This window comes from Schistocerca americana, chromosome 1 (genome assembly GCF_021461395.2).
Source record: "Schistocerca americana isolate TAMUIC-IGC-003095 chromosome 1, iqSchAmer2.1, whole genome shotgun sequence".
Lineage (NCBI taxonomy): Eukaryota > Metazoa > Arthropoda > Insecta > Orthoptera > Acrididae > Schistocerca > Schistocerca americana.
The window spans coordinates 549,621,841-549,635,439 of record NC_060119.1 but is presented as its reverse complement, the minus strand read 5'-3'; the positions used below and the strand labels follow the sequence as shown (position 1 = coordinate 549,635,439).

General features: G+C 37.6%; 1 protein-coding gene across 4 annotated transcripts in view; it reads right to left on the bottom strand.

Moving 5' to 3' along the window:
- The window catches only part of LOC124624733 (glutaminase kidney isoform, mitochondrial), a 127,224-nt gene that overhangs the window by 48,506 nt on the left and 65,119 nt on the right, over window positions 1-13,599 (bottom strand). For all 4 annotated transcript variants that reach the window (XM_047149125.1, XM_047149126.1, XM_047149127.1 and 1 more), the window contains 2 exons: window positions 4,418-4,539; window positions 4,162-4,320 (listed from right to left, as the gene is read on the bottom strand). In XM_047149125.1, coding sequence (XP_047005081.1) covers window positions 4,162-4,320; window positions 4,418-4,539 — 281 coding nt within the window. The remainder of the gene's footprint in view (window positions 1-4,161; window positions 4,321-4,417; window positions 4,540-13,599) is intronic.

Below are 13,599 nucleotides of genomic sequence, written 5' to 3'. Positions count from 1 at the left end.
AAGTGGACCACCCTGTGCCACAGCAAGCAGCTGAACATAACACATGTGATTTCAATGGCTGCATCACTACCCAAGCCATCTGGGTCCTTCCCTCCACCACCAGCTTTTCTGAACTGCGCAGATGGGAGTTATTCTTACAGCACATTCTCTGCTCCCATTATTATCCCTACCTCAACCTACTGTAACATACTGTTCCCACACCCTCCACCCAACAGTTTCCACTCCTTCTGTCTGATCATCTCCTCCCCATTCTCATCTTCCACCCCATTTTTTGCAGCCCTCTGCTAATGCATCTACCTGTCTTTCCTGCTCCTCTGCTTGTTTGCTCCCTTTTTCCCCGCCTCCATGCCCCACAATCTCCTTACACAGCGTGTGTTGGCAGCTAGTCCCTGCACACTCCACATGACAGCATTCATTTCTCTATCCCCACCCACACACTACTATTCCTCACCCTTTCCTTTCCCCACACCCTCCAGAATGCTGCTTGCATTTCACGTCATGTTGCACTCTGGCCCGAGATGCTGGAGTTGGCAGTCGTGTGTGCATGAGGTGTGCTTGCTTGTGCATGTGTGTGTGAATTGTGCGAGTGTATGTCTCTTTTACTGACGGAGGCTGTGGTTGAAAGCTATAAGTGAGTGTCTTTTTATTGTGTCTGTCTGCAACTTGAGATGTGTTCTTTACAGTAGATAGCAGTCTATGTTTTCCTACATTGTTGATATTCCTACCTGGAGTTTCCATTGTTGCCTCCTAAATCATTTATGTAGATCAGGAATAATAGAGGGCCTATAACACTTCCTTGGTGAAAGCCAGATCTATTTTACTTTAAGCCTGCAATCAGTTATAATGAACAGTGATCTTTCTAATAGGAAATTAAAATACTGTCACACAACTGAGATGATACTGTATAGGTATGCAGTTTGATTAGAAGTCGCTTGTAAGGAATTGTGTCAAAAGCTTTCTTGAATTCTAAAAATATGGAATCAATTTGACATCCTTGGTCAACAGTATTCGTTATTTGTCAGAATAATTGTGTTTCATAAGACAGACATTTTCTGAATCCATGTTAGCTATTTATCAACATATTGTTTTCTTTGTGGTGATTCATAATGTCCAAGCACAGTATATGTTCCAAAATCCTACTGGAAATTGATGGTAGTGATATGTGTCTGTAATTTAGGGTGGATTACCCCTATTTCCTTTCTGGGTATTGGTGTGACTTGTGCAACTTTCCTGTCTTTGGGTGTGGATCTTCCTATGATCAAGTGGCTGTATATGATTACTAAGTATGGAGCTATTTTATCAGCATATTCTGAAAGGAACCTCACAGGTATACAATCTGCACCAGGAGCCTTGCCTTTCTTAAATGTTTTAAGCTGCTTTGCTACACCGAGGATATCTACGTCTAAGTTACTCACATTGGCAGTTGTTCTAGATCTGAATTCTGGAATATTTACTTCATCTTCTTCTGTGAAGGAATTTTGGAAAACTGTGTTTAGTAAGTTTGGAAGGTAGGAGGCGAGATACTGGCAGAAGTAAAGCTGTGAGGACGGGGCATGAGTCATACTTGGGTAGCTCGGACGGTAGAGCACTTGCCTGCAAAAAGCAAAGGTCCCGAGTTTGAGTCTTGGTCCGGCACACAGTTTTAATCTGCTAGGAAGTTTCATATCAGCACACACTCCGCTGCAGAGTGAATATCTCATTCTACAATACTGATTGTTCCTGTGTCTATCTACTTCCCATGTTTATCCTGCCCCCTATGAAAACTGAAGCTCTTTCTGCACTTTCCTGAGATCCTCAAAAAACCACCCAATCCCCTCCACACAACCCCTGCTACCTGTGGTACCACTCCCTGCACGTAAATCCTGGTTTCTCTTTCTGACCCCCTACTGATGAATAACGAGAGATTGGTGTTAAAATATACAATATGTTCACTATTAGTATAGTTGCTTCTTAGAAGAAGAAAGAAAAGGAAAAAGCCTAAAAAATTCTTCCTTATGTATCTTAGATCACTGTGAAAGTATTTCTGTCAGTAAACTTTTACCAATACTATCAAGCTCAGCTTTAAATCTAAAGGTGGGAGGAGTGGGGGAGGGGGTAGGCAGGTATCATGAGGTTCATTACTCCTCCCAAAAATCATTTGAGTAGAAGCATTTATATATTTTCGTATATCAGCTTTCAGTTTCACACATACAACTTTCAGAGAATAAGTAGTGTGACAACTACAAGTCTCAGAAAAAGGATACTTCTCAGTTGCTTGCTTGGACGGCTGTCCATGTGGATGGGCTTACAATTGGACCAGAAGCATTCTAGCTAGCTAAAGGTGCATATTCACTGGCTGATCATATCAGCTATGAACAACAGATCTGATGTGATTCATAGGTTGACAGATAGAACTAACAACCTACAGGAAGCCGAATAAGGGGGGGGGGGGGGGGGGGAACAGAAAGGCTGACTTCCCAAGCATTGTGAAATACTGATAATCGTGGATGCATATTCCGAATTCATGCTGCATAAATTATGTCATTATCAAAGTTGTGAGAATTTGTTACTGTTGGGGCAATTACACGCTAATGTGGCCATGGCCATGATCAACAGCTGACCACGGCCACAGCTACTACATCCAGGGCTACAGCTGGCTGGCATGGCTGGCAGTCGACTGGCTGCAGTTCAGTCGCATGATGGGGATTGCGGAGATAGCTACAGCTGTGTACCTGTGGAATCGTAAGATGAAGAAAAAGAAGTAAACAAAAGTGGGTACAGCCTATGTTGCAATCATGCTCTACAAATAGAGTGTTTTCTTTATTTTTTTCTTGTTTTTACTGTCACTATTCTCAAGCTAGAAGTTTTTCAGAGTGCACATTGGGAATAATGGCTAAATAAGTGCGGTATCTTTCACAAGCCCCAGAATGTAAATGTTGATTTTCCTGTAGATCTTGTTAAGGCATGTTGTATTCTAATAACTGTGTATGAAACAGAGATGGTGTTCTATTTATAGATCCACTGCATGGATTTTCTTAGATTCATGAGGATATTAAACAATGAATATGGACACTGAGATTCAATTCACAGTATAGAAATGTATTTACCAATTATTTTGCAGATGAAGGCACTCTGCCATGGTAGTTGGATTACATTCACCGAATTATATGTACATGTTGTGTTAATGAAATATAAAATAGGGTCAAAAACGTAGAGGTTCTATGGTGTTGTTCATTTGCTGCCACTGAACATCAAAGTCATTAAATCCTACATTCTCTTTTTTATGTTTTTAACAGGGTATTTGGATAACAGGTCCCACAGAGTAGGCTTCTTCCTAAATGTTATAATAAATTTTTCCTTATCGAAGACCACGGTGAAGAAACATTATCGTGAAGAAATGTGTCACTAAATAAATAATCAAATGTAAAAAACCCATGCAGTTGAAACTGTGTTGATGGCTGACCACACACTGGCCGTCTGGCAGTCAGCTGCATTGTGTGTTGTGTTTGACCAGCTGCATGTCTGGCTGTGATCATGGCTGCACTAATGTGCCATTGCACTTGCAATTCTTAAATTAACTGCATGATATATATTCATCTCAAATTTTCAGATGAATGTAATTCGTTGGAAAAAGGTATGTACCAAGTACTGATGTAAGCATTATCATTCTTATCTATACTCTTATTATATTAAAACATTTTATATGTTTTATTGTTAGTATTATTAAAATCATAGGGATCTGTGGCATGTTAAAACTGTGGGTGCCTGGTGCCTGCAAGTAAAATTTGGGGGTTGGGAGGTGTGGGTGGGGAGGGGGTTGGGGGAGGAGGGTGACAGTAGCACACTGTGATCCCACCATGGAGAACCCAAACACTAGATCTGCACCTGATAAAAGAATTATTTTTAGCCTTTCCTTTCTCTGCATTTTCTTTTGAATGATGTTTTTGATGAAGCAGGCATGATGGCAACTAGTGCATCTTTAAACTCAGTGCTTTCTTTCTGACTAATTAAAAATGCTGTTTGAAAACTGTGAATGTATATTTATGTGTAAAAGACAAAAGTTTTGAGTGTGTCACAGATTTTTTATTGAAGAAGTACAACATTAAAGGGAGAAACTACTTCAATTAAACTATGAAAAAATGTGCAAGAATCATGGCAAAAATAATATCTTATCAAATGTACCTGAAAATAAAAGTCCATACATTCTCGGAGATTGGTTTTCTCTGGATAGCACTTGTGTTCTCTCATATAGAAGCCCAATGCATAATTTCTATCTGCAGCTTCACGTTCTGACAGGAAAACTGCATTGTTGAAACCTAAGGGTTCACCTCCTGCCATTCTCTACATACAGACAACACAAACACCTCAAATTTATTTCTTTGGTACCATTAATAATGTAATGAAATATTTTCAGACTAATATCAATGTGATAATTTACCTTGAAATAGTTCATTGTGAAATCAAACTTCTCAGCTAATGTCATTTCTGGTTTCACAAGTGTCTTTAATAATGCACACACAAGAATAGCTCCAGCATTTATCATAGGATTATGAGGCTTCTCTGAAAAAAGTGGTAAGACAATATAAGTGAATCACATTTTTTCTTTCACCCTCTCTGCTATCATGGCTTTTACAAGCATTAAAGAAGAGCATACCACAGTTTGCTTCTGGATGAAGTTACCTTGTTAATGAAAAAAATTCCATCTGTGCAAAACAAAGTGCCCAAAAAAATCATTTGAGCATGTAAAGTTACATAAATACTTTGTTTAATATATTAGACTGAAATGGCTGCTGAGTAGTACAAAGGAGGAGCAGCGGCTTTTTTAGTTGATTTTCTCCTCATATACATAGACATACAGAAGTGTATAAAGTAAATTAGAAATAATTTCCATAATCATCAGCATGAGTAAACTAGCATTAGTCATTATTTCATGCTTATACTTTACAGAACGTGCTGCTCCTACCTATTAATGTACAACTTGATTCATTCCACCTGTCTGAAACCTTTCCTTGATGAAGTGATTTTTGGAACTAGGTGTATGAATAAATGAATGAATTCAGATATTAGAGAGGGAATTCACCATAAATGTGCAGTAACCTCACTTCTGTAGCATGAAACAGCACTGAAGATATCAAAAATCTGATTGCTTCAGCCTTGTTGTCTACAATAGATTTAATGTGTGGAGACTGAAGTGAAAAGTTTTCAGGTAGCCCAAGAAGTTCCATAGCAATCTGACAGTACGTGGCATAATATGCAAGCAAAGTCTAACAAGAAAAGTTTTAAAGATATCATAAAGATTTTATTTCTGGGTAGTGGTCATGGGAGCAGAATATCAGAACTGGTGCAGAACTCTTTGGTAACTGATTACTGTGTAACTAGTGTTTTTAAATCAAGTGCAGGGCTCAGTGATGTCATTTGTAATTTAGGGTTTTCGAGGAACATTCCTGGAAAAGCAGTTCACACTAACATGAAGACTGTCACTTTTTGATCTGTATGATATGCCCTGGATGGCACATTCTGTCGAATGTGTTAAGACGAAACTTGAAAAAATGCTCAGGGGAGAGGGATGTTCGCACGTGGGTATAACTGATGGATCATCACTTACTTGGTCACACCTACATAACACAGTTTGCATTCGGATGCTTCTGGTGAGAGGCTAGAAGCTATTTGCATTGCTAATTGCAGAAGCATCCAGTATGACCAAAGCAGGGTTTCAGATGTGTTCCCTAGCCTTGTACAGGGTAACTTCATTCGTAAGAAAGGGTGCAGAATATATGTAGTGTCAGTTGTGACAACTGCTAATATTACAAAACACTCCATCTTAGACAAAGGTATGGATATTAAAGAAAATGCATTTAGTGCTTCCACCAGAAGTCTCATTAATAAAAAGATAAGCTTCTCAAATACATAGCAGAAAATGAAGGGATGCATGGAATATCAACAGACTTGTTGTGCATGTCAGAGTATTGCAAGGAAATCACTAAAATTGAACACATTCACCTTCTGTTGCCCTGCTGTACAACTTGTAAGAAGAGGGAGAGCAACTGTATGTGCAAAAAATGAATTCAAGTGCCAACCCCTTCAGGTTAGTGAATTCTGTGTTAAAAAGCTCTTTAAACACTGTGCCACAGTAGTGGATCAGAAAACACACAAACGTGTAACACTGACACTTTACAGGTCACCAGCAGGAAATATGCTGAGCTTCATAAAGCAATTACAAACAGTTTTAATAATGTTACGCAGACTTAACTGGTTAAATATTGTTTGCGGAGCCTTTAATGTTGATTTTCCATCAGATAATACTCACAAATAGACCTAGTGTTATTGATGTCCAGCTTTGTATTACTGTACACAGTGAAATTCCCGATGAGGACTGAATGGCGTAGTGCAACAGCCACAGACAATTTGTTTTTAGCCCAAACAACCTGCAGTGATTTAACCGTAAAATCAACAGTGAGCGTATTATTAACAGACTTTTGTCAAGGTCTGTCCAAGACTGTAGCTTATAGGCCAGGAATAGTTTTGTTAGTAAGACATCATCTTCAGGCACCTCATTTAATTTTTTAGTTTGGACCAGGGAATTTTGGAATAATAACCCAATTTTCAAAAACCGCACTAACTTTCCTGGGTAGTACATCTGCTTCAGTTTATCACTTATTGTTAGCAATAAATGAATTACATAAGTATTATTTTTATGTGAAAAATGTCTCGGGCAAGGCACATGAAATAAAACTATTATTAATGATTACCTTCATTTGGCTAAGAAATGTTCATCTTGTATATCAGTGAAAAACTTCCACATTTGCACTTACACAACAAATAATGTAACTTTTTTATGGCTGGCCTACATTATTCGAACAACACATTTTAATTTGTGATACTAGAATGTACTAAAGAAGCAACCGTCATATTATTATCACATAAACAAATGAAATAAAATAATTTTTTCAAATTATAATTATTTTAACATTCTTATTTTCCATGTAAAACTAACAACTATGTCATTCACTCCTGCTCTCTGATAAACTGAAACAAATTAAATGTCCAAAAACATTAATATGGTCAATGAAAATGGAGTTGCAACTGCAATACCTGTTGGACTAAAACAGGAAAGTAAAATATTGTGTGAAGCATATTATCAACAAAAATATTCTAAATCAATGTGTCAGTGGTCTGTCTATGATGGCTAAATGTTAATTGTAAGATATAATGATCAGTTAGGTACAGATTATGGAAAAAAGTATTGTATCACAGAAACATAACGAATGACTTGATCACAGTGTCATGATAACAATGGTGGGGAGAAATGTATAAAGCTGACAGTAGAGATGGAAAATTTCACACTCATAAATGTATTCATACAGCACTTTTGGTCTTAATTTGCCCTAAAACCAATGATTATAAAACTGAACAGAAGCAAGAATAATGAATGAATGGATAACTCTTTGGATTAGAGTATCTTGTAACTTAATAAAACAGTCAAGATTGCAAATAATCATTTATTTTGTTGTGATAATTTATTTATTTGCTATTACTTGGTGGAAATGAATGAAAGTGCAGGAGCATGTTGCCAGAGATCTCCCAGTCATGCACTGAAAGTTGGTTGTAGCATGGCTTGAGCTCAGCAAAGACTATATCCCCAAATGCTACGAGTCAGCGCGTGTCAATTAGTGAGCAGTGCTGCTGTTCTTCATAACAACATAGACCAGAGACAGCTTTTGAATGACTTCATGTGGGGAAGAATCATTGGGAAACTGGAAGAAGGATGAAGAATGATAAGTGGCATTGTCCTATGAGCACGGAGAGCATTCTGAACCACAGGCACTAGTGCCCAAAGGAGAGGAGGTGGTTGGCAACTGACAGCTACAGCAGCAGATGATCGCTTTGTGCAACAGGCAAGAAGGGACCCACATCAAACAGTGGGTGCAATTGTAGGCACATTTAATGTGACCACAAGGAACACCATCTCACACTTCACAGCTGCACAGAAACTCCAGGAAGGTTGTCTCTTTACTCCGTGACCAGCATGTTATGTTCCAGTCACATCTGTGCATTGGCGGTACTGCTTGTAATGAGGGACAAGACCAACAAGGAGTGGGGTTGCGTGCTCTCTTTGGATGAGAACAGATCAGTCTGATCACTGATTCTGGACATATCCTCATATGTCATGTTGAACATGATTGTTTCTGTGATCCAGTTGTTGTGGTGTGCGGTGGTATAATGTTACATAGGCGTACTGACCTGCAAATATTTGAACACAGTTGACTCAGTGGTCAACAAGATCATAATAATGTTCTCCATCCCCATGTGTGTCTTTTCAGGGATGCATTCAGCCTTGATTTCTTTTTTAGGGTTCCACCACTCAGTCGGTAAAAACAGTACTCCTATTGGATCACTTAGTTGTCTGTCTGTCTGTTTGACTGACTGACTATTAAACAACCATTTTCTCAGGAATGGATAGGTGTATCAAGTTGAAATTGATGCGACATACTAAAGTCCCTTGGCAGTGTAAAAAACTGAAGCTTCTACTGCAATGAAATCAAAAGATATGGTTGTATATGTCACACATTTTGATACTTGCAAACTCTCCCCTTAAAACTTGTAATTTACCACCCACTGACTTGGGATTATGAATCTTGGCAAGAAGCAGAGTTTCACTGCACAACTAAAGGAAAAAACTCTGAAAATTGTTAATCTGTAATTATATCACATGAAAAAATTTTTTTTGTAATTTGATTACTGACTGTCTGTTTGTCCGTCCGTCTGTTTGTCTGTCTGTTAAAACCCCTTTTCATCAGGAAAGCGTAGCTACTCAAGTTAAAATTTATGTCATATACTAAGGCCTACGGTCCCTTGGTGATGTAAAACTTTTAAACTTCTACGTTAATGCAATCAAAAGATTGGCATGTATTTTAATACTCACAAACTCAACCATCAAAACCTATGGAGTACTTCCATTAACCTAGAATTATGAAATTTAGGAAGAAGCAAGTTTTAACAGTAAAAGTAAAGGAAAAAATATGAAAACTTATAATTTGTAAGTGTCCCACAGGAAAAAATTGTCATTTGTTATCCACCTGTCTGTCTGTCCATCCATCTGTTAAGATTCATTTTTCTCAAGAATGAGTAGATGTATCAAGTTGAAATTGATGTCATATACTAAGGTCTATGGCCTATTGGCAATGTAATAAATGTAGGCTTCTAAGTCAATGAAATCAGTTGACTGGAATCATGAATTTTTGGCAAGAAGCAAAATTTCACAGCACAAGTAAAAGAAAAAAATCTGAAATTTGTAATTATATCACACAAAAAAAAAGTCATTCGTTATTCAATTGTCTGTCTGTCCATCTGTTAAGATGTCTTTTTTTCAAGAATAGGTAGACATATCAAGTTGAAATTTTGTCACATACTAATGTTTATAGTCCCTTGATGGTGTAAAAATGTTAAGCATTTAAGTCAATGCAATCAAAAGGTACAGTCATTTATGATACATATGTGATAATCACAAATTCACTCATTAAAACTATAGGGTACTTCTTATTGATCTAGACTCATGAAATTTGGTAAGAAGCAAGGTTTCAAAGTACAAGTAAAGGAAAAAAATCCAAATTCTTAATTAGTAACTATCGCACAAAAATATTTCAAACCTGAAATAGTCTCAAAAGTCTTGGAATTGCTGATATCAATATTTTGCCAGAACCAATGTCAATAACAGGCAAAAATAACTGAGATTCTTGATTCCCAAGATCAATGAACTGTCTATATACATAATTAAGTTTGTATGGAACTGCGATTCTTAATTCCCAAGATCAATGAACTGTCTATATCCATAATTAAGTTTGTATGGAACCTTCAGTGGTGAGTTCTAGTCGCACCTGTCCAATTTTTATGGATGGCAATGTGCAACCATATCAAACAGCACTGTTGGAGGAGCTCTTGGAACAGGAGGATATGTGGCAAGTGGAGTGACCTGCCCGTTTCACCAGCTTAAATTCCATCGAGCATGTGTGGGATGCAGTGGAGAGATGTACTGCAGCATGTCCACATGCACCAATGGCCATGCAGCCGTTGTCAATCACACTGGCGGGGGAATGGAAAGTCCTACCACAAGAACTTCTTACCAACCTTATGGTAAGCATGGAAGCACACTGCAGAGCATGCAGTGAAGTCCATGGTGATCACTTACCCTACGAAGAACAATATTCCATCTTTTGTAATGTTCAGCAGCCCATCCTAAATCACATTGACTTCAGTAAATGTATTGTCTTTGAATAAAAGTGTCATTTCTGTTTGTCTCATTGTGTATTTCTTTCAGTTACCTTTTACACTATACTACAGGATTTCTTTCCATGTATGATACAAGTTTCATCAAGCTATGTTACTTGGCAGTGACACATCGTGCAAAAGGTCCTTTCATCCTTAAGTTTTGCAAACAAACGTAGTTGCATTAGATTTACTTGTACAGACACTTGCAACAATGTTAGTTTAAAAATAGACCTGACCTCTTTGATGATGTCCACAGTGAAACTGCTCTCAGTGACAATGAGGCAGTTGTAGCAACAATGATTACCAAAGTACAAAGGACAACTAAAACAAATAGATTTATATGCTCAGCAAACTAAACAAATGGCAGTAGTGTCATTAATTAGTGAAAAACCTGAAACACTTATCTCTGGATGGTTGAATGTAGGAGAACAGTGGCCCAAATTTAAAAGAGTAGTTGACCACACCCTTTATAGATATGTACCTATAGATGTATCTACAGAACAGCACATGGTGGAAGGGACCCTCTGTGGTACACTGTCACTGTAAAGAAACTTCTAAAAAAGTGGATACTACTGCCTAATTGTGTAAAATGAAGCATAGGGCTACTATAGATAGAGAGCTGCTGAATGAAATGTGTTTGGCTATCAAGAGGGAAGTGTGTGTAGTGTTAAACAGCTACCATAACAAAATATCATTGAAAGAGTTCTCACAAAACTCAAATATATTTTTGACGACTGACTTGTAGTCCAGCTTTTAGATAACTGTACATCAAGCAAAAGCCTTTTATAGGTTCTTGGGATTCTTACACAAATTTACCAATATGATAACTCCTTAATGGTCCTGATAATTAAAATCAGTTTCACTTGATCACAATCACTCTGCAAGACACAAAAATAATTTTCATGTAGGCTTTGCCTCCTTGTTTAGAATTCAGAGTGGAGTTCACTCTGGTACAAAGGTTCAATAAGATCCTATCTAACATAAAGCAAGAAATAGAGAATTCCTACAAATTCAAAATAAAATTAGAAATTATTTAATTTGTCACCCTTTCTGCAATTTATCTTAATATATAGAGTGAAACATTGAAAATGTTCCTTTTAAATCTGTGTTACAAGTAGTGATGTGCTGTAAACAGGACTCATTATACTGTATATTGATGTACGTAATTACTTTCTTTGAAAAAAACCAACATAAAATCAAGTAAATATTAAGCTGTCAATAGCAGAAAAATATTTGCTATTTACTACAGCTGAGGAGCCAGCAGCTTCAGTTTCAAAGTGTTATATTTCTTTCTAATTTCATTAATTAAATTTCAGATGGTGGCGGATACATACATTTACTGTACACAATGTAATCTTACAGGATCAAATAAAATTCAATTCAATTCAATTCAATTCAATTTGGAAGGTGCCCCCCCCCCCCCCTGCCCTTGTGCACTGCCACCCGCACTGCACTGCCCCTGCCAGTCAGCATGCACACTATTAGTTCATTTCTTTCATCAGTCAACTCAACTGAATCGAATTATCAAGTACGAGGTGCGACAATAAAGTATTGAGACTGATTTTCTTTGCAAGATGTGGCAACCCTGCAGGCTTGCATAGGTGCAATATCTTTGACCTTGGTCTATAAGCTGCTAGTCCAAGCGGCACATCGATGCAACTGCTCAGTTGTGAGTTGTGCTGTAATAAGTTAACATGTGTTGTGTCTCTCATCACGGAAATGGAAGCACATAATATTGTACAACGGTATGCTATTTCGTTTTGCATTAAATGGGGTGAAAACGTGACGACAACTTACGGTAAACTTCAGAGGGTGTTTGGAGAGGAGATTATGTCAGGAGCTCAAGCTTTTCATTGGCATAAAAAGTTTAGTGAAGGCAGAACGAATGTTGAAGATGAAGACCGCAGTGGACGACCATCAACCTCATGGACAGATGTCAACTTGGCCAGGGTGCATGAACTTGTACAATCTGATTGAAGATTATCCATGAAAATGATTGCAGAAGAACTGATCATCATTTGAGAAATGGTTCATCTAATAATAACTGAAGATCTTGGTATGAGAAAGATTTGTGCAAAAATGGTCCCCAAAAATCTCACACCACAACAGCGAGAAACACAGAAAAATGTGGCAGCCGATCTGTTAGAGCAAACAGAAATCAATCCAGTATTGTTGAGCCGTGTTATCACTGGTGATGAAAGTTGGTTTTTTTTAGTACGATCCAGAGACAAAACACCAAAGTTCACAGTGGTGCTCAAAGGGATCACCCAGACCAAAAAAAGCTCGCATGTCAAAGTCAAAAGTGAAATGCATGCTTGTGTGCTTCTTTGATTCCAAGGGAATTGTTCATAAAGAGTGGGTGCCTCCTGGACAAACATTTAACCAATATTACTACAAAGAAATTTTAGAAATACTTTGTAAAAGAGTTCTTCATGTTCGTGCCAACATTGCTGATAATTGGATTCTGCATCACGATAATGCGCCATCCCATTCTACTCTGTCAGTACAGCAATTTTTAACCTCAAAACAAATTTCAGTACTATCACAGCCACCTTATTCACCAGATGTCAATCCATGTGACTTTTTTCTATTTCCAAGAGTCAAAATGGCGGTCAAAGGACACCATTTTCAAAAAACACGAGATGTCCAAAAAGCTGTGACGAGGGTCTTGGAGGATATTACAGAAGATGAGTTCCAGAAATGTTACCATCAATGACAGAAGCTCTGGAAAAAGTGTGTGCAGTCAGAAGGGAACTACTTTGAAGGAGACAACACTAAGCAACATTTTTTTCGCATCAGTCTCATTACTTTATTGTCGCACCTCGTATTTGTACTCTCCTATGTAGCATGGGCATCCGCATCATCGTATTTTGTACGTTTCTGTCTGGCACATAGGGATCGACTTCATGGCTTAGCTCTGTTGAAAACTCACCTTGACATTGATTGTCCTATTGACAATGTAATTAACCAATTTGCCAGGAAGAACAGGTGCACAGAATTCATCATTTAAGGAAGAGAACCACAATTGTAACTTTTTTATATCATAAGATGGCATTGTCTTGTATATGTGTATAATCAGTTTAAATAAAACTTCCTTAAACTTTGCATGCGACTTGATTATTTTTTATAATGGTAAAAGATAAAGGTAACTCAAGATATCCTTACTTCCCATCCTTGATGTTTTTCTGTATCCACCACTGTCATGAGCAGAAATAGCATTAAGCAATATAATGATAGTTAACTGTTACTACAGTATACAAATTAAAATTCTTCAATTTGCTTATCTTTAGTTAATTTATACATCTTTCACATTCCCCATCCCTGAAGGTTTTCCCTCATTGATGGTATGCACAG